Below are 20,896 nucleotides of genomic sequence, written 5' to 3'. Positions count from 1 at the left end.
ACCTATGTTCTACCTCAGACATAGCTTCCAAAAAATAGGTTTCTGATATGAGGAGAACTGAGGCCACTGGTTGCAGTTTCCCTTCCCAGAGAGCAGTATTTCCTGCTTATGTGAAACTTTTAAGGAGATCAAACAAGGGAAACAAGAGCTGGTTTCCATTTCCCCAGCATAAGTGCCAGTCAGGCTTCTGTTTACTTTTCTATTGAAGTCCTACCAGTTTGCTTTTACTGTGACCCTAGAAAGTGTCAGATGCCTCTTTCTGTCCTGTTCATTACTGTTTTGTTTTGTTTTTTTTTTTAACGTTAACAGGCTTTCGGCTCACTTCCAGCAGCTCCCAGTTCAGTTCACGTGATTCAGCACAGTTCTCTGACTCTGGCTCTGCCGATGATGAGGTTGATGAATTTGAAATCCAAGGTATGATTTAACACTTTTCAAGGGAGCTTTCATTAACTCTTTCTTTCAGTTTGGAATCATAGACCGAGAAGCTTTCTCTAAATAGGGAGTCTTCAGTATGGTTCATTATGGAATGTTGTCAGCTGTTGTAAGGGATAACTTCTCTTATTAAAAAAACAAAACCTATTTAACATTTAAGCAGAAAAGAACACTGAAAGAAAGTGTTCCAGTGAAGTGGGCTGGCTGTTGATGTCACCCTGGAGTTTCTTCCTCAATTGCACCTTTCTCTCAGACTCTTGCTCTAATTCCTCCTCCTAGCAGTCCAAAGCTGGCCCACACCTACGTGAAATTAGAATCCTATTCTCTTGTGCCCCATAATACAAATGAAATTGTTTTGAAGTATTTAAAAGGAGCTTTATTATAATCATAAGAGAAAAGGAGAAAAAGAGCCCCTGGCAGGGAAAAAGCAAAATGGAGGGAAAATGTCAAGTTTTTTTTTTTTTTTTTTTACGCTAGGTGGTTTATTTTATTTGTTCAAGGCCTCATCTTGCAAGTATTAAAGCAAGCATGGGCTTTGATTCTGGGAGCCCAGATTCACAGACTTAGGAAGACAAAAGCGAACTGTGCTCCATCCATGTACATGGACGCAAACTAAAGGCTCGTGGTTAATCAAATTGTAGTTTTAAGTTTCTACAGTGTTGCAGCCAGAAGTCACAGGTCCTTTAGGTCCTTTTGGATGCCCCAGAGGGTATCTGTGCTTTTCTTGAGTTGGGCAACCTCTTCATCCTTCAGCTTCTGGTTGATAACACTGGTTAACCCTCGAGCATTCAGGATACATGGAGGGCTCAGGAAGACTTCATTCTCAATGCCATACAGGCCCTTCACCATTGTTGACACTGGGTGAATCCTGGATAGATTTTTCAACATGGATTCAATAAGGTCAGCCACACTTAATCCAATAGCCCAGTTGGTATATCCTTTTAGCTTGATGACTTCATAGGCACTCTCAACCACCATCTTATGCACTTCCTTCCAATTTTCACTATCATTGTCTGTTCCCATTTCTGGATTCAGTTCCTGGAGAGAAACACCTGCCACATTCACTCCACTCCACACAGCCACGCTTGAGTCACCATGTTCCCCCAAAATCCATCCATGGCAGCTGCTGGGATGAATGCCAAGTTTTTCAGCCATAAGGTAGCAAAATCTAGCAGAATCCAGGTTACATCCACTCCCAATCACATGGTGCTTGGGTAATCCACTTAGTTTCCAGGTAACATATGTGAGAATATCCACTGGGTTGGAAACCACAATGATGATGCAGTCAGGACTGTACTTGACGATCTGAAGAATGATGAACTTGAAGACGTTAACGTTCCTTTGCACCAAATTCAGGTGGCTCTCCCCCTCTTGCTGGCGAACTCCTGCAGTTACCACCACGATCTTGGAATTGGCCGTGACAGAGTAATCTTTGTCGGCCACAGTTTTCGGTGTCTGAAGGAATAAGCTCCCGTGCTGCAGGTCCATCATTTCTCCTTTGAGTTTATCTTCCAAAACATCCACAAGAGCAAGCTCATCAGTCAGAGACTTTCCCAGAATGCTGATGGCACATGCTATATCAACTTGTCCAACACCCACTACAGTGATCTTATTGTTTGGGATCGTTCCCTCTTCTCCTGCAACTGGTGCAATCAGTTTTTCCTTAAGAGTTGCCATTGTGCCCAGGGGAAAGAAAGTTCTCCAGAGAGTGGTAAGGGGTGCATGAAGACAAAGTCAGCAGCGTGCTTCTCAAGTTTTTTTTTTTTTTTTTTTCAAAGTAGAGCTTTATTTTCTGTCCTGGCCATGCTAATTTGTGTAGCAGAATCACAGATTCTTATGAGCTTCTGCTTAGAGAAGGGGAGGAGCTCTTATCTAGAAAGGTAGTTGTGTTAAATCAGGTTGACCCATGATTAGTGGGTTAATCCATACCTGAAAATCATAAGTTTTTTCATCTTCCTATCAGTGCAACCAACAAATGAACAAACAGAAAACCAAACAGTTCAGGGACATAGCTCTCACCCTCCCCATGGACTGCAGCCTTCTAGGCTCCTCCGTCCATGGGATTTTCCAGTCAGGAGTACTGGAGTGGGGTGCCATTGCCTTCTCCACCTATGACTGGAACCAAGAGTAATTCTCTTATAGAGGTGAATTGTGTCTGTAGATCTCCACTGTAACATGATAATGAATAGATCTTTTATTGCATGAGGCTCCGACTTCCTGTTTATACCAATTTTGAGAATCCATTCAGCTCCAGATGTGGTAGCTGGGTTTCTTCCCCATTCAGAAATACAGTTTTTACATATATTTTTCCAGGTCTTTGGGAAGTCTTCCTTCTTTGTTCTCCTTAATGCCTCTGATTTATCTTTATAACAATGATAGATAGTCACTTAAAACTTTTTTTTGGTATGTGGTTTTCCAACAGTTCTCCAGTTCTCTGTACACCAACTGAACGGCCTACATTTCAGTTCTGACACTAATTCCTGGAGTTAGCACAGAGCCCACAGATCTAGGGTTCAATCCCATGGGACGGCTCCATCTTTAGATGCTAGCTGCCAGTAGGGTCACCAGGCTGCCTGTACTTCTCTGTGACCAACTGCAAACCTGAGGGTTCCTATAACTCCCCACTCAGTTGATAATTCAGTAGAATGACTCAAAGAACTCGGGGAAGCACTCTATGATTATAGTTTATTATAAAGGATACAAATGAGTAGTCACATGAAGGGGAAGTTCATAGGGCAAGGTCCCAAAGTGTCCTCAGCTCAGGAACCTCTGTCTCCATGGAGTCAGGGTGTGCCACTCTCCCAGTACCTGTTCACCAACCAGGAAGCTCTCCCAAACCTCATCATTATCAAGGTTCATTAAGTAAGCATGACTGATTAAATCATTGGCCATTGGTAACTGAGATCCTGAGGTGGGGCTTAAAGTTCTAATCTTCTAATTACCTTTTTCTTCTGGCAACCAGCACCTTCCTGAAGTTGTCTGGGTGGCCCCATGAGTCATCTGATTATCTTAAACTCAGATTTAATGGAAAAGGGCTCATTATGAATAAGAGACATTCCTATCACTTAGGAAATTTCAAAGTTTCTAAGAGCTGTATGCCAGAAACTGAACAGAGACCAATGTATAAATATATATACATATATAATATATATATTTATAATATATAACAACAATAATAACAACAATATAATATATAACAATTTATATATATATATATAACCTAACTGTGGATGTAGATTTCTAAAAACAGTGTCAGCTAGCATTTGGAGCAAAAGTCAAGTCCTGATTCCAGGAACATGTGGTACAGAACTGTCGTTCTCATCGATTTACTTCCTGTCTGAATACTAAAGGGGGCCCCCTTTTATAATCATTATTACACAGATGGTAGTGAAGGATCTAATCTGACTCACATGTTAAAGAATGTCAGTGGCCTCGCTGTTTTCAGGTAGCCTGTGTTAGAAGCGTGGGTGTGCTCATACATGCATGTATGTGAATCTTTGCACCAGCTTTTGTACATACCTGTGACTTGTCAGTGTTATGAGAACCAAAAGGTATAGAGAACTGTCTGGGGAAAACTGAACTTAAGCCAACCAGGAATGATTCACTTCTTTTCTTTTTCTTTAATTTTTATTTGAGTATGCTGCTGCTGCTGCTAAGTCACTTCAGTCGTATCCGACTCTGTGAGACCCCATAGACAGCAGCCCACCAGGCTCCCCCGTCCCTGGGATTCTCCAGGCAAGAACACTAGAGTGGGTTGCCATTTCCTCCTCCAATGCATGAAAGTGAAAAGTGAAAGTGACATCGCTCAGTCATGTCCGACTCTTAGGGACCCCATGGACTGGAGCCTACCAGGCTCCTCTGTCCGTGGGATTTTCCAGGCAAGAGTACTGGAGTGGGGTGCCATTGCCTTCTCCCTTATTACAGTATAGTTGATTTAAAAGCATTGTGTTAGTTTCTGCTGTACAGCAGAGTGAATCAGCTATACATATACAGTAGCCACTCTTTTTTAGATTGTTTTCCCATATAGGTTATTACAGAATACTGCGTTCCCTGTGCTGCACAGTAGGGCCTTATTAGTTATCTGTTTTATATATAGTACTGTATATATGTCAGTCTCAATTTCCCAGGTAATCCCTCTACCCCTTGCCTCCCAGTTACCATAAGTTTGTTTTCTATATCTGTGACTCTGTTTCTGTTTTATAAATAAGTTCATTTGTCCCATTTTTTCACATACTCCTTTTCTTCTTCCTCATATGACTCCCAACAGTCCTCCTCTCTGAGATTGTCCTTGTTGATCCTTCCCTATAGAGATTCTTTTAGATTAAAGGTCATTGTGGCTGATGGAGGTAATGGACAGTGTAGAAAGAAGTGGTCAGGTGAAGAAATCGTAATTCAAACCTAGAGCTAAGTTACTGACACACATTTAGACAGCAGAAGTCAGATAGAATGGTATAGAAGAAGCTTCCAGTCTTCAGAGTTTTGAATTTGCAGAGCCAGCGTTCAGAAATCTACCTCTTCTGGTACTTTGTTTACAATTAGGACTTATTGCTACAAATGTTGGGTCTTAGTAACTGCCTTATGATCCAGACAAGTAGATGGGGTTTTCTGTAGATGGGGTTAACCGAAAACAAGTAGCACTTGTCTGTTCAAAGTGGCTTTAAAACACACAAACAACAAAATTCAGGCTTTTATTAATTTATTGAATAGTTAATTATTTTATTAATTAAAAATTTTAATTAGCAGTTTAATATTGTCAGCCACTTGAGTTTGAAATAATTGTATGTATAAGATTAAATTAAGATTTAGAGAAATAAAAGTAATTAGGTACCTTTTACTTCTAAACTGTTATTATAATTTATTCTAACATAGTCTTCCTTGAGAGGTAACAATCCTAAGTCACTTTTTTTTTTTTTTTTGCCACGCCTTGTGGCTTATGGCATCTTAGTTACCTGACAGGGATTGCACTTAAGCCCTGGCAGTGAAAATTCTGAGTCCTAACCACTGGACTGCCAGGGAATTCCCCTAACTCACTTTTAAACTGGTTTCTGGGACTTCCCTGGTGGTCAAGTGGTTAAGATTTCACATGGTTTCAATCCCTGGTTGGGGACGGTTGGGGAACTAGGTCACCCACATGCCGGGTGACAAAAGAACCAAAAATCAAGCAAAAGAAGTGGTTTCTGATATGTTCACAACCAAAGTCCTTTGCATGTGCATTTACTGGCTGTCAGCTACTTCTCAATTAGAGCATATTCAATCTGCTTTAGCCAGAAAGCATACTTTTATTTGGTCTTCCTAGCATTCTTTCTTCCCCCATTTTGGGTGCTTTAAAGTATTTTTTATAAACCAAGAATATGAAATATTTTTCAACTAAAATACTACTTTTTCTTGTGACTCACCATCCCACACATTTTGAGGGCTTGGTGGGAAAGCAAGTGTCTCCAAAGTAGTGATTTAACTTTCTACACACAGATTCCCAATTATGAAAGCATAATTTGCAGCTCGTTTTTCTCTGCTCTAGGTTTCCTTATTGCTTTCTGTTCTTTCTTATTTGTTTCTGATCTTTAAGCAAGTTTATCACTAGTACGAAAGTCTTTCTAAAAAGTGTCGGTATAGTTCTCATTAGCAGTCTTTCTGATCATGTCTAGAGGTTTCTTTTTGATCACCTTGGGTAATATATGCTATTGAAGGGTCTCTTTGGATTCTATCAAAGGAAGGTTACTTAAGCATCATACTGTAGACATCATCTATGATAAATACTCAGCATAATTATAATACTTTGATTAAAATGGTCCCTTTCTTAGATCCCATTTCAGCAAGTAGACCTTATGGAGCCAGAACTGTTTGTGAAGGAAATAGATTTGAAGGTTACTTCTTCCTTGGAGTAAAGTGGATATAAACCTGTAATCATAGAAAGCTGATTCATAGAAAGCTTTGTATTCATTAACATCTATTCCATTTTTTAAAAACAACCTTACTAAGGAATAATTACATATCAAAATCCACTCACTTTAAGTGTACAACTCACTAAGTTTTAGTAAATGTACCAAGTTGTCAGCCACCACCGTATTCTAGTTTTAGAACATTTCCATCATCCTCAGTAAGATCCCTCTCATGCCCATTTATAGTTAATTTACCATTTATAGTTAATTTACATTCGCACCCCAAGCCCCAGTCCACCACTAATCTATCTCTATAGAGTTGCCTTTTCTGGACATTTTGTATAAATGCAGTCATACAGTATGTGATCTTTTGTGTCTGGCTTCTTGAACTTCATCTGTTTCTTCTGATGGTATCTGCCAAATTGATACAATATCTTTCACAGGCTCCTGATCCCAGGCAATTTTCTCAATTTCTTTGGTTTTTCAGGTTTTGAAGTTCCGTTTTTTCCTTCCTTCTTCCTTTTCCACTGCAACTTCATCAGTTCTTCTTTAATCTTCCTTTTTCTAGAATTTCAGTCTTCCGCGTAGATGTACCTAGTCAGGGTCCATTCAGGAGACAGATACCACATGACAATTTGAATAGGGAAAATTTAATATAAAGAATCATTAACTCTGGTGGGGGATTGAAGTAATGGGAGACTGGCTCATAAGGAGTAAAGAGAACTCTAAAGAATACAGGAATAGTAGATATAAGCAGTAGTCACCATCTCTAGGGCCGAAGTAGAGGCCACAGGGAGGGAATATAGAAGAGAGCCATACCCTCAAGGCTGAGGTCCAGGCCTCCTTGCTCACTGGATGGTGGAGAAGTTCTCTGAAGCTGCAGAGCTGCGCTGAGAGTGTCAAGTGATGTTGTTCATGAAAGCTGCCATGCCAACAGCCCTCACCAGGAAGCCATTCTCTGGGGTGCTGGGGGAGGCTGCCCCCAGGGAGTGTTGTTCCTCAGAACTCAAGGGGTGTTGGGGAAGGGGAAGTGGTTCATGGGAGGTACCAGGCCTGCAGCACTTGCTCTGAAGCTTTCCCAGGAGGTGCAAGGGAAGCCATTTATGAAAAATACCACCAGTGGCACTCTGCTGCACTCCTTCTGAGGCCATGCTTTCCCTGGGGAGTCGCTTGCACTATAGGAGTCTGCTTAGGGGAGCATACCAGAAGCAGTGAGAGAATTCCCTTCCTCCTCCGGTGTTTCTCCAGTGCCCTCTGCTGGCAAAGCTTAACAGTGTGCCAGCTGGCAAAAGATGAATGTTTTCAAGTCCAACTCCATTATCACAGAGCAGACAAAAAGAAGGGCGGGTTTGGAGCCGAAAGGCAATAAACTGATAATTGTCACAATATATAATGAAGAAAGTTCATGAACTATATTTTTGGCAAGTTTAAAAATTATATCGAATTCAAGGTAATCGGTTGCTCCTCCCCACCCTCCCTCTTTTAATAATGTTTTTTCTCCTTCTAAGACAAAAGTAATTGTAGTTCTCCATTTTAAAGTGTTTCCTCTTGAATCAGCAGTTGCAGAAAATTCATTAGAGTTGGATTTCTGAATGTTGGGTATCCCCTTATCTGCTGAAGGGAACACAGGTTGAAACCCACCATCAGATTGGCCAGTAAGTTCTGAAGTTGACTCTCTTCTTGTGCCTTGCTTGTTTTATTTAAAAATGCACAGATTTTGCTAGGGTACAGGATTTTAACCAGTTCTTCCCTGATCATTCCAATGCCCATGTCTGGACATACAAAAATTCTTCTAATAACTTGTTGTTATTTTGTTGTTTGTTTTTAATATCATTTAACTTACCCAGTCCATAATAATAGCTTTATCCTATCTAAAGCATCAGAAACACTTGAAATCATTAAAGAATTGATCAATTCTCCTTAAATAATTGATAAAATTTTTCATAATTCATATCCTCACTTCCAAACTCCCATTTGGAAGGAGAGCTTCTCAGACTTCTTTCTAAAGTGCTCTCATTTGGGGTACGTTTAACTCATTCAGTTGAGTAGCTTTCTTCTCTCTCTTTACTCCTTAATTATCTTAGACCCTGATCTACTTTTACCCAGATCTTCAGCTAGTGTTCCAACCACACTAAGCTAATCGTCTGCTTGAACTGACTGGAGAGTGAGCAGGATACAGCAGAGGCCTAGTATCCACAAGGCTTTCGTGGCACTGACGAGAGACGGGTGTGATGTCCCTTTGGTATCAGGCACTGCCTCTCTCTCTCCACTCTTGGGGTAAGATCCTCACTTCCAAACTTGTGGAACCTTCTGCATTCTTGGAAATATTCATGATTAGCTAGGACGTTACTGTACCTCTGGTAAAAATGAAGAAACAAGATAAAGTATGACTTCACTTTATTTTCCAAAGACTTTTTTTCTCTCAAAGAATGTGAGGATGAAGAAGTGCTAAATAGCTTTTATGAAGACAGTGGTTTTCAGCAACCTTGAATTGTCCACCCTCAGTAATAACTGTTAGCTCTTTACTCAAGAATATCTAAGATTTTCTCTTCTTTTTCCTTTTCTATCCTAAACAGGCTGAAATTTGCTTTTTGCTTTGAGCCAATTATTTAGGAAATATTTTTTGAAAACCTATCATGTACAAAGCTCTTTGAGGGTTTTAAGGACAAGGCAAGACTTATGTACAATCCAAGGCAGTTTAGTGTTACTCAGATCAGCGTTGCAAACCCAGTGGTCTATCGAGGTCTGCTATTACCTAGAATTTTTTTCCCTCCAATAGCACTATTTAGAGGGCTTTCTTGATAGCTCAGTTGGTAAAGAATCTGCCTGCAATCCAGGAGACCCTGGTTTGATTCCTGGGTCGGGAAGATCTTCTGGAGAAGGGATAGGCTACCCACTCCAGTATCTTGGGCTTTATTTGGAATGAAATACAGCACTATTTAGAATGGAATACAGCCTAGCAGTATCTTGGGAAGTAGATTTGGATGGTGCAAATTCAGAGTATATGATATACATGAACTTGTTAAATAAAATAGGATTTATTATTTACTAGTCAAAGATTTTGTTGCTGTCTTAAGTTTTTCTATGCTTAAAGAGCATATGAAAGCTGAGAAGTTTCAGTTTTCCTCTCTTGTACTTATAGCTTTGAAGCCTGGCCCTCAAGGCCAGGAATATTATTTGAATATATGCTTGTATACAGAGCACTGTATTAAGTATTTGGGGGCTAAACAGAACAATTAGACATGATCTCATTTCCTCACAAGGAGATATTATAATCTAGTGATCCATACAAATATATATGTGTACAGAGGAAACATGAAGAACAATTGAGCAACTCATGGCCAAGTGCAGAGTGATGTCATTTAAGCCTGGTGCTCTATTTAGGGGCTTAAATGCAGTAGATTGGTCATTATATAAGTTTAATTAGGAAAAGGTCTTTTCATGAGGCATCAAAGGAAGTGAGGGGTGAGACTTATCAGAATAGTCCTATTTCCATGACTTGAACAGGCTCTGTCTGCCTTTCTTGAACATGAATGCTATATTTTCTTTCTATTAAAATTATTTGGGTAGATGAGATCTCTAGAGATTCAATCATATCATTATTAGAAACCCTCTTCAAAATTCTTTACTGTAAATAGGCTTTGGAAAGTCTGCCATAGTTTCCCATGACTGTGTTTGCAAGTTCTATAATAAAGATCATGTTGAATAGTTCCATGAAAATATGTTGTTTACCAGGCATCTCCAGGGAGTTGCCAAGCCATAGGGAAGTTCTTTTCTTCCCTGTGCCACCAGAAAGGAAGGGAGTCTTTCCATGAAACTTTGTTAAAGACATGGAAGACTTCTCACATTCAGGGGTGATACCAATAGCAGTCAGATGTTAGAAGCAAAGTTTCAATTCCAAGTACATTTAATGAGTAACCTCTATGATCTAAATTCTGTGCTGGGTACTGATTCTGAAATTTAAAAAGAGCTCGATAGAGTTCTTACTTCTGAGAGTTTATCATTTAAGAGGGCTTGAGGTTTAGACGGTGAGAGAGAAATTGGAGTAATTTGTCGCTGCTTGGTACAGAGTATGTCCCTGCTTGCCTTTAGGATGCTTCATTTTTTCCTTCACTGCTTTAAACCAAGTCAGAGTTTGTGTTTCCACCTGGATTTGTAGCCACTTTGACCTTCTCTCTGCTGTGTGTAATGTCACTAATTCAGCCCGGTGAACAGAACAGAGTGATCTGAACAGAGTCAAACTATAAATCGTATGTATTCCTTCACCTGGACTCTGCTCCTTATCCTACATAGAATGTGGCACCTTGCTGCCGCCCTGAGTGCTTAGCTGGCAGTAGCTTGGACTGGTGTCCATTATTATCCTTACCTCCTCCCTTTCTATTTCCTGTCCCCCTTAACTGTTGTTTCCATTTAGATTCTGACATCAGAAGGAGCACGCCCTCCAACAGCAAATCCTTCATTTCCTCTCAGTCCTTGTAAGTAGTTTTCTTTTTTTTTAAAATACAACTTTGGGATATGTGGAGAAATAAACCCAGTTCTTGGCATATGGATGGAGTGGCGCCATCTGAATCCACAAAGAGGCAAGGTTAATGTGACCAGCCTACCTGGTGGTGGTGAGCCAGGGAAAGAGAGAGAAGACTATGGGTTCAAACAGGGTGGGCTCTGGTGGAAGCGAAGCTTTCAATGTGGATTATTCCTTCTCTGATAAGTCTGATTATATCAGAGACCCCGAGAAGATGAGGTCTTAAAAGAGAGAACAGTGATCAGGATTTCTGACTATGAAATCAGATTGAACAGGTTCCCCATAGTAGGCTCAGCTAGAGGAGATAGAAGCTCACATGGGAGCAGCAATAGTCTTTAGAGTCCACAGAGCAGTTTGACTCTCTCAACTTTGTAAACAGGTGTTGTCATTCCCATTTTGCAGTTAAAGAAATTGAAGTTTAGGGCTTCCCTGGAGGTCTAGTGGTTAAGACTCCACGCTTCCAATGCAGAGGGCGTGGGTTTGATCCCTGGTCAGGAAACTAAGATCCCACATGCTGTGTGGTGTGGCCTCCAAAAAAGAAACGTTTAGAGAAAGGATTTGACACAGAATTCTTGACCAGCATAGTCATGAATGCTAGTAAATGGTACCTGAGCCCAAGTCTTAGGACTCTGTGTGGGCCATTGTGTTTTCCACGGTACACACAAGTCTGGAAATGATGAGAAAGAAAGCTCTGTGGCCTGGGGTGGCTGTGAGTGTTCTCTCAGCCTGGAAATCACCGTGTGAGTTGTCGGGCCCTAAAGGCAGGGCTCCTGTCCTCCTGTCTTCCCTGTTCAGCCTCCCTTGACTCTCTCTACTTCAGCTCCCACTGCGTCCTGCACTCCACGTCTGCTGAGGCAGTGGCCATGGGGCTCCTGAAGCAGTTTGAGGGGATGCAGCTCCCCGCCGCCTCGGAGCTGGAGTGGCTCGTTCCAGAGCACGATGCCCCTCAAAAGGTAGGCTCTTCAGCTCTACTTCTCTACCCACCACCCAGCCCCAGGAGGCTGTGAGCCTTCCTGGTATTGTTCTTCTTTGTCGTACATCCACTGTTTAGCATGAATGCACGTGTTTCCTTCCTGACTCGCAGAAGCCCTTCACTGCAGACATGTGGAATGAATAAATGAAGGCACGTGTGCGTGCTTGTCTTGGGCTTCCCAGGGTGGCACTGGGGGTAAAGAACCCACCTGCCAATACAGAAGACGCAAGAGACACAGGTTTGATCCCTGGGTCAGGAAGGGTGCCTGGAGGAGGGCACGGCAGCCCACTCCAGTATTCTTACCCGGAGAATTCCATGGGCAGAGGAGCCTGGCGGGCTGCAGTCCATAGGGTCTTAAAGACCCAAGACATGACTGAAGCAACTTAACTCATGTGCATGTCCACCTACATGCCTGTGCATGTATGTGGCAGCTCCTTCCCTGTCATTACCCCACACGACTGCTCACTAGACCTGGGGCGGCACACCTGAGCTGTGACCACCTTGAGACCCTGGAAGAGTATCTGAAAGAACTGAAAAAAGGTTCTTCTTTGCTCTACAGTTGAGTAAGGCATGACACACCCTGGTGCACCAAGAGGCCCAGGGTGGGCTCAGGGACAGCCTTAGTGAGAGGCGCCACCAACTGGGGTGCTGTTTCCATTCCTTTAGATTCTTGAAACCCAAGGCCCTCACTTCTAATAGCCTGGTCCCTTATTTATTTTGAGGCCAAGGTTCCATGAAGCCCTTGCTTAGGTGTTTCTGAGAAGTCTTTCATGAATTATGTTTCTGTTGCGGTCAGAAGGGTCAAGTGAATGTATTCCCCAGACTGTCCGTGGAAGATCACCCTGTGCTTTTCTCCTGCAGCTCCTGCCCATCCCTGACTCGCTGCCCATTTCCCCAGATGATGGGCAGCATGCTGACATCTACAAGCTGCGTATCCGTGTTCGCGGCAACCTGGAGTGGGCGCCACCCCGGCCACAGATAATTTTTAATGTTCATCCAGCCCCAACGTGAGTAGTCAGGGGCTGTGCCCTTTGGAAAACAGATACTTTCTCTGTGGGTTGTCAGAACTGTCTCCTTACCCTCTTCTCTCTACCTGCAGCTGTACCTCCCATACAGTTCTAAAAGGCCGAGGGAGAGGATTATCCTTCTTGTCTGCAAGTTTTACTCTTAGACCTCCCATTCTTTCCCAGAGCTAACTGGAAAAGAGGTCGTTTATCACTGGTCTCCCAACCTGTTGCCTTCCTCCCAATAGTTTTATGAGCTGTTTTCTTCCCTCTCCCTCTTAAGAGGGATGGATGCTTTTCTTTCCTTTTCTCTCCTCTTTATTTGTCATCTCTTATATTTGTACAGAAAGTGTGGCTCATTATTGGGGAGAGTCACTGCCTAGGCCTAAATTCTAACCTTGCCATCCTTGCATTGAATGGGCTCCCCCAATAGGCTTGTTTTGTCCAACTCTTAAAAACAAATAGGTGAATTCCCCTCCCTTCCCAGCTTCTGGGAGACCTGTGTTTGTGTCCTCACCCTGTACATCACAGAAGCCTCATAAAGCTGGTATCTGTAGCCCATTTCCTTCCCCTTCCTTCAGGAGGAAAATTGCCGTGGCCAAGCAGAACTACCGCTGTGCAGGTTGCGGCATCCGGACTGATCCTGGTGAGTGTCTTCTCTGACCCTCATGCCCCCTCCAGGGGCTTCACCCTCTCACACACATGGGCAAGGGAGCTGGTCAGAGGGGCAGTAAGAGGAGCTAACAGCACAGAATGGGGGAAAGGAAAAGAAGGGGCCTGGAAGCGGGAAGGGGTAGGACCAGGCAAGAACACTGGTAATCAGAAGAAAATGGTTTCTAGAAGCCCATTCCCAGAGAAAATTGTGTACAGTAAGTGCCCTACATAGAAGCCTTTGAGTTGTGGACTTTCAAAGGTGTGAGCACAAGTTCACATGTCCAAGCACAGAAGTCCACGTGTCTGGTGTACGTTGTCACATGCGTGCATCCTCTACAAGTGGCTGTGCTTTGGTGTGCTTTACTGTTCAGTACTGTATAGAGTGAGTTTCCCTGGTGCCTCAGCAGTAAAGAATCTGACTGCCAACACAGGAGACTCGGCCTTGATCCTTGGGTTGGGAAGATCCCCTGGAGAAGGGAATGGCAGCTCGCTCCAGTATTCTTACCTGGGAAATCCCATGGATAGAGGAGCCTAGTGGGCTAAGTGAGTGGGGTCACAAAGAGTTGGATGTGACTGAGCGACTCAACAACAACAGCTGTATAGAGTACAGTAGTACAGTGTCTTTACTTCAAGCCCAGGATGTCCAGAGAAAGCATAAAAGCAGCAGTATATAGCTGATTGTGTTAGTTGGATACCTTGGCTAACTTTGTTGGGCTTATGAACAAGCTGGACTTAACGAACATGCTCTCAGAATGGAACTCGTTTGTATGTAGGGGACTTACCATACTCTCAGCCAGGTTCTTGGAGACTGGATCTTCCCAACTTGGCAGCGTTCATTTCCTCAATGGCTTCCAGTCTGGGACACAGAAACCACAGGCCTCGCTGTATGGGTTTCTGCTGGCTTTGGGAACTCAGACAGAGGTGGTTGGAGTCCACTGACCAGCCCTCCTTCTAATTCAAAAGGAACAGCAAGGCCACCTCACCAGCTTATAGTTGGGAAAGCTGCCTCTGACCTGTTGACCTTCTGTTTTTTCAGATTACATCAAGCGGCTGCGGTACTGTGAGTACTTGGGCAAGTATTTCTGTCAGTGCTGCCACGAGAATGCCCAGATGGTTATCCCCAGCCGCGTTCTGCGCAAGTGGGATTTCAGCAAGTACTGCGTCAGCAATTTCTCCAAGGACTTGCTCATTAAGATCTGGAACGACCCTCTCTTCAATGTGCAGGACATCAACAGTGCCCTCTATAGGAAGGTCAAGCTGCTCAATCACGTCCGGGTGAGATCCTCGGAAAGGTCACGGCATAGATTACCCCCTGTTCTTAGCAGTTTCCCAAGATCACCACAGTCCTCTCTGTTGTCATGCAGAGCTGTAACCATCTTATCATTCTCGCTCTCTCTATGCACTTTCTCTTGCCATTTCCAGAGTGTCTAGCTAGTCTCAAACCTGGCGAGGCAGCTCTAGAGTTATAGATAGCACTCGATGGCAAAAGCAGGATTTCTCCCCTTCACTGAAAATATTAAGTGAACAGAGAAGAGGGTGTCAGGCCAAAAGTTTGGATTCTGGATTTTTTCAGCGGCTCCCAGCTGTGTATGTGATTTGGGCAGACCTAGCAAAGGGCCTTCCCTGAGTGGGGGTCATTTTGAAGCATATTGTTGAGTTAAAGCTATGGAGAAAGGCCTGGCTCTGGTTACTGCATGCAAGCCTTCTAGACCTGCAGGGTTTAAAGGCACTTTCTTTCTAATGGTTGTTTCCCTCTCCTTCATACCCCCTCCGACCCCTCCACCCACCCCCACAATGCCCTTCTCTTCAGCTGCTGCGGATCCAGCTCTGTCACATGAAGAACATGTTCAAGACCTGCCGACTGGCCAAAGAGTAAGTCTTGATGGAGGCCACAGACCTCTGGCTCAGTCAGTGTCTCTGGAAGAAACGTGTCCCAGAAGTTGGCCCTTGTTATGTAAAGCAGGAGAGTAGGGGGATCATGCAGAAAATTTTAGAAATAGTAAATAAGAACTACAGCAGTAACTACGTATCCTTCTCTCTGGAAGGGGTACTCTGGTTATTCCATCCAGGGTCAGCCCACCACTCTTGGCAAGCTGACGCGAGTCACTCTGCAGAAGGGCGTAGAAGTCACTTCACCCTCCAGATGCCTGGTTGTGGGGAGGGTTGGGGTAGCCTGGGTGGGCTGAGTGTTACCCACCTTCATTATTTCTAGGACCCTTCTCATCCCTAACCAGCTTCTGGATAGAAATCCTTCTTCTCTGATGGGCCACACAAAGCATTCATTCTCTGCCCCTGCCCACTTCCCCTCATTTCCTGCAGGCTTCTGGATGCCTTTGACACCGTTCCAGGCCACCTGACGGAGGATCTCCACCTGTACTCACTGAATGACCTGACTGCCACCAGGAAGGGGGAGCTGGGGCCCCGGCTTGCTGAGCTCACCAGGGCAGGGGCTGCCCATGTAGAGCGATGTGTGGTAAGAAACTCTTGCTCTAGCACGATGCAGGGCCCTTACTTAGGGATGTGAAGAGGAGCGTGGGTCCAGGGTTCATGCTGTTGAATTCCAGGAAGTTGAGTTGGCCTGTTAACACTGTGAGAGAAACTGCACAGGCTTGCTCTCCCCAGGGTTGATGAACAGCTAAATCACCCAGATCTAAGGAATCTAGAACTAGAAGAGGATGTGGTGTTGTCATTTCTCCTGGGAAACGGATAGGACTAAGTGGGCCTTCACTAAAGAGTTGCCATGATGTGGGAGGAGGACCCTAGATTAGACTCAGAGGACAGGGTCTTGTCTTAGCATTTTCAGTCACTGAGACCACAGAAAATACCACAGGAAGATCCCCTGGAGAAGGGAATGGCAATTCACTCCAGTATTCTTGCTTGGAGCATGCCATGGGCAGAGGAGCCTGGTGGGCTACAGTCCATGGGGTGGCAAGAATCGGACACAACTTAGCTACTACACCACCACCACCACCACTGTGTAAACTTAAATATTCTGTAGATGCAAGTTATTATTGTTCCTGATCTATCCAACATACCAGAAATGCCATTTTTAGAATTCCCCATCTTAGAATATGTCCAGGCTGTGTTGTTGCAACAGTCCCAGAATTAGAGCTTAAAATGGGGCACATGTAGAGCTCCTGTGTAGCAGGGGGAGTTGGAAAGACTTCACTATAACCTGGCCCAAGGCTGGATATTATTTTGGAAAACTGTCCTTGCCTTTACATTTCATCTTAATTGGTTGTGGTTCCCATTTCAAAATAAAATCATTACCCACACTGGAATTTTTATTTTAGGAAGACCTTTGTGGCCCCATTCCTTCCTTCTTGTCATCTCTCCTTTGAGAACCACTCTTGTGGCTGGAGTTTCTCAAACTCGTGCCTTTCTTGTCTCCATCTTAAAACTTTGTCTGACACTACCCAGCCTGGGCCCAGTTTGGCTATCATGCTAAGTCCAGCTCCAGTCTCTTTCCTGAAGGTTGGAGAACACTTTGGAGCCCCTCGCACGTGTGTGCTCAGTTGCTCCAGTCGTATCCAACTCTTTGAGACCCCATGGGATTTTCCCAGCAAGAATACTGGAGTGGGTTGCCATGCCCTCCTCCAGGGGACCTTCCCGACCCAGGGATTGAACCCGTTTCTCCTGTGTCTCCTGCACTGCAGGTGGATTCTTTACCACTGAGCCGCCGGGGAAGCCCTTGGAACCCCTCAAGTCTTATTTATATTTTGCTCCTCGCCCCTCTTGTATTTACCCTCTCGGCCAGTTCCTGGTGAACTTTGCCTCCTTTTTCTGCCTGTCTGTTTCCTCCCCAGCTCTGCCAAGCCAAGGGCTTCATCTGTGAGTTCTGCCAGAATGAAGATGACATCATCTTCCCCTTTGAGCTCCTCAAGTGCCGGATCTGTGAAGGTGAGAGCTGGTGCCCAGCATGGGGTCGGCCATAAAGACACAGAGCCCAGGGCTTATTAATTTCCCGTCAGCTGCCCCTGTTAACAGAAGCCGGGTTTGGTTCAGCAGCTCCCTGTGTCTCACCACAGGTACACTAAGCCATGGCTGTAGGAAGAGTCCTGGCAGTGACTTGCTTCCAGCCTGAGATGACACAGATTGTTCTCTTCTCTCTCCCCTTCCCAACCTGAACAGAGTGTAAAGCATGCTACCATAAAACTTGTTTCAAGTCTGGGAGCTGTCCCCGCTGTGAGCGGCTGCAGGCCCGGAGGGAGCTGCTGGCCAAGCAGAGCCTGGAGTCCTACATGTCCGACTACGAGGAGGAACCCACCGAGACCTTGGCCCTGGAGGCCACTGACCTGGAGACCACCTGAGAAAGCACGGAAAGCGCTCTTTCTAGGGGGCGAGGGTCACATATAGTGCGGAACTAAGCCACCCTCCTAAGGACTTTCCCCACTTGGTTTTATCTTTTTTTTTTAACTGTTATCATCATTATTAATTTTTATGATCTGTCTAATATCCATATGTATTCAACCTTATATAGGTTGGTGGGGTCCAGTCTGTTGTGACAATTTGCAGGTACCAAGCATTTCCATCAGAGCTGACACATGGGTCCCTAAGTGAAGCTTCCAGTGCCTCTGTTAGGGGAGTGGACAGTGAGACCCAGTTCTTCCAATATCCATGGCCTTCTCCACTTGGACCAGATCTGGTTTCAGCTGCATCTCAAGAATCATTTCCAGTTTTATTTTGTTTTAATTCTAGAGCTTCTGAGCCAGGCCTTTCTCAGCGAACTCACTTCTCCTTTGCTGCTGAAACAGGAGGGTGGAGTTTTCTCTCTCCCAGTCCTGGAACAGGGTCAGACCCTGAGGAGAAGCATCAGAGAATGGGACTGCGCCGTGGGCATTCTTATGTAGGTGCTTCTGAGGCCATAAAACAGCGTTACTGCTACCTTGGACTCTTCAGACACCTCGAAGAGGCAGTCATAACTTTCTTGTATTTTAGGCATAGATGATATCACAGGCTGACTTTCTTTATCTACCCTGGGGGACTTGACACAAAGACCAGAACTGATACTTAGACCAGGACTTTTTCAAGCATAAGTGAGGCCACAACTCTTGTTTAAGGACCATTGGTTCCGTCAGAGGAGCCGTTGGCCTCCTCTTGGGTGATAAGGTCCCCTTCAGTTAACATAGCTGTGGTGCAGGTGTGACCTCTCAAGCTCAGACAAGTCCCTGGTGCCATCTTAAAGTGAGGACAGAAGCCCATCCAGCATCTCATCCGTGAGTCTCTTGCCACTCTGTCCTCCGTCAGGAGGCCTCTGCAGTTCTGAGTAGAAGCCTGGCCGAACTCCATGCTCTCCCTTCCCTCCTGCAGTGGGGCTGGGACCCTCCCCAGCGGCTGAGCTCCTAGCTTAGTTTCTTTTGTCAAAGTTGAGGTGAAAGCTTCCTGCTATTAGTGGTGTTAAAAGACATGATAGTTTGTGGCTGTGAGCATGAATGTTCCTGTGTTCTTAAGATAACAAGAACCTTTATGCCAATTATGCACTTAACTCTTTAGCCTGGTGATGGTAGTATATGCAGTCATCCTTATTACTAATTTTAACACACACCCACACTCTTTTAATGTGTGTTTTGATGGGAAAAATTTTTGCAGGGACCGTGTATACGTCTGTGGCATTCTTTAAGTTGCTGTAGCGCCTGACTGGTATGTAAAGCACTGGTCAGGGTCACAGCTCCAAGGGCTGGCAGCTCTGTGAACTAAAGCCCACAGCATTTTAGTTCTGGGACTGACTGCTTCCTGGGTGCCTGTCTTTCCATAGTTGGTTGATAGTAGGAAAAAACCTGCTGTGGGCGCTGCCCCGGGAAGCTGAACAGAAAGTTGCACGTGGTTGGTGGAAGCTGCTGAGTGTCTGAGTCGGAGGCAACCAGGAGTGTCACTGGAAGTAGAAGGGGCAGTAAAGTAACAGAGCTGAGGCTCCCCCAGGACAGGAGGGAGCGGGAAGAAGCTGATGTCTGGCACTGGTCCCTCTGCCTCAGACTTGGGATCTGAAGGCCATGTCAGGCTGCAAGACCCTGAGGCTGTTCTCCCTTCAGTTCATGGCGGGGGCAGAGGGGCTGTGAAAGCCAAAGCCTCCAGCCCAGCCCAGTGTTGAAGGGCAGACTAGAAACTCCCTGGTCCATTAAGGAGCTTCGGAATGACATTGTGAAACTCTAGTCTCGCTAAGAATTAGGCCTCAGATTCAGACTAAGGTGTTTGTGAAAATGGTGAGCTCTACTTCCAGTTCTGGTTTAAATTGAAAATCCAGCTTCTTACTCCAAGTCACTACACTGGAGGAGAGATGTCCTCTCGTTACTGTCGTGCGTGTTTCATGTAGCATAGGATGAAAGGACGGAAGACGCTGACACTTTCTAAAGCTGAGCTCAGCAATCTCATGTGCTCCAGCTCCCCAACCCTGTCCCTTTAGGTTGCATATCTGTTTTAGTGACCCTGACACCAGATACCATTTATTTATTTATTTGAGAGTAGGGGGAGAGAGGAAAGAGGATGGGGTGTTTTGAAAGCACTTTGCAACCTATCAGTATCTGAAAATCCCCGCTGTTGTGGGGAGAAGCTCCGAACGCACTGAAGAGAGTTCCTTCTGAGAGAAATAGGAGGGAAGACGTATTCTTTTCTATAAATAAAGGGAAGAAAGAGTTTGCTTGCAAGGTGGAGACAAGATTCAAGACATAGCAGAAGAGTGGAAGGCAGATGTTTTCCACTTAAATGAGGCTGTTATTAACTCTCTCTACCAAGGCTTTAGAGCTTTTGTTGAGTTCACATAAAAGGAGCAAGAGTCTAAATAGATGTTCGTGTGTGTACAACTTGTGTTCCAAACTGAGTTTCTACTTGCTGTAATTCATACACAGCCTAACATTTCATTGTCATCTTTAATAAACTAAGGAAATGAAATTCTGCTTTTCACTTGCCTATCTTGACTATCAGGAAGTGGACACGTCAAAAAATTCAGGAAATTTCTGTTACGATGCAAAGAACATTGGACCTTACAAGTCAGGAAAAGTGGGTTGGAATGCTTTGTCACTGACTTGCCACATGACCTTGGGCAGATCAGTTCACCATTCTAGATGTCTGTGTCTTTGTGTATAAAGTACTTTGTAGCACTTTACAATGCACGGGGTGTGCCCACTCCCGGTCGCCTTGGTGTAACGGCCCCCTGAAGTGAGGTAAGTCTTCCTTTCCACAGGGTCTGAGTTGTCTTAGATGCTTCAGTCCCCACTTCTGTGAACAACCCTCTCCGAGTTTCTCTTTCATGCTCCTAGCCTGCTGGAGCTCCAGTTACACCCTGCAGCTTTCTGAACATTTCCCCTTCAGTGTCCTTTGGTCAGCTCCAGCCAGTATGTCTAAAGCCAACGTAAATATCATATTTCCTCAAACCTAACCATTAGTCACCCTGGTTTGAAAATTAATTTCCTTCTCTTTGAGTCAGGTGGCATTTCTG

General features: G+C 44.5%; 2 protein-coding genes and 1 long non-coding RNA gene across 6 annotated transcripts in view; 1 reads left to right on the top strand and 2 right to left on the bottom strand.

The window, feature by feature from the left end:
- The window catches only part of RUBCN (rubicon autophagy regulator), a 63,512-nt gene extending 43,160 nt beyond the window's left edge, over positions 1–20,352 (top strand). For all 4 annotated transcript variants that reach the window (XM_040249471.1, XM_040249463.1, XM_040249455.1 and 1 more), the window contains 10 exons: positions 310–414; positions 10,726–10,786; positions 11,654–11,786; positions 12,668–12,813; positions 13,392–13,456; positions 14,501–14,739; positions 15,275–15,336; positions 15,784–15,937; positions 17,271–17,364; positions 17,596–20,352. In XM_040249471.1, the coding sequence (XP_040105405.1) occupies positions 310–414; positions 10,726–10,786; positions 11,654–11,786; positions 12,668–12,813; positions 13,392–13,456; positions 14,501–14,739; positions 15,275–15,336; positions 15,784–15,937; positions 17,271–17,364; positions 17,596–17,774 (1,238 nt within the window). In that variant the 3' untranslated portion in view covers positions 17,775–20,352. The remainder of the gene's footprint in view (positions 1–309; positions 415–10,725; positions 10,787–11,653; positions 11,787–12,667; positions 12,814–13,391; positions 13,457–14,500; positions 14,740–15,274; positions 15,337–15,783; positions 15,938–17,270; positions 17,365–17,595) is intronic.
- LOC120870260 (L-lactate dehydrogenase B chain-like) lies at positions 893–2,178 on the bottom strand. The gene has a single exon (XM_040249888.1). It carries the CDS (start codon positions 2,107–2,109, stop codon positions 1,105–1,107), a length of 1,005 nt encoding a protein of 334 aa, XP_040105822.1. The 5' UTR covers positions 2,110–2,178; the 3' UTR covers positions 893–1,104.
- On the bottom strand, positions 3,101–3,343 carry LOC120870446. The gene is made up of 2 exons (XR_005722775.1): positions 3,249–3,343; positions 3,101–3,185 (listed from the first exon to the last, which is right to left on the bottom strand). It is a non-coding gene; the product is annotated as an uncharacterized LOC120870446 (long non-coding RNA).
- Positions 20,353–20,896: the final 544 nt, after the last annotated feature.

The sequence above is a fragment of the Oryx dammah genome, unplaced genomic scaffold (assembly GCF_014754425.2).
Source record: "Oryx dammah isolate SB20612 unplaced genomic scaffold, SCBI_Odam_1.1 HiC_scaffold_2, whole genome shotgun sequence".
NCBI lineage: Eukaryota > Metazoa > Chordata > Mammalia > Artiodactyla > Bovidae > Oryx > Oryx dammah.
Note: the sequence above shows the minus strand (reverse complement) of the source record. Positions and strands in the feature narration are given on the sequence as shown.

Bases quoted from the DNA above. Each gene is read 5' to 3' on its own strand.
- LOC120870260 (XM_040249888.1), bottom strand. From the start codon at position 2,109: ATGGCAACTCTTAAGGAAAAACTGATTGCACCAGTTGCAGGAGAAGAG.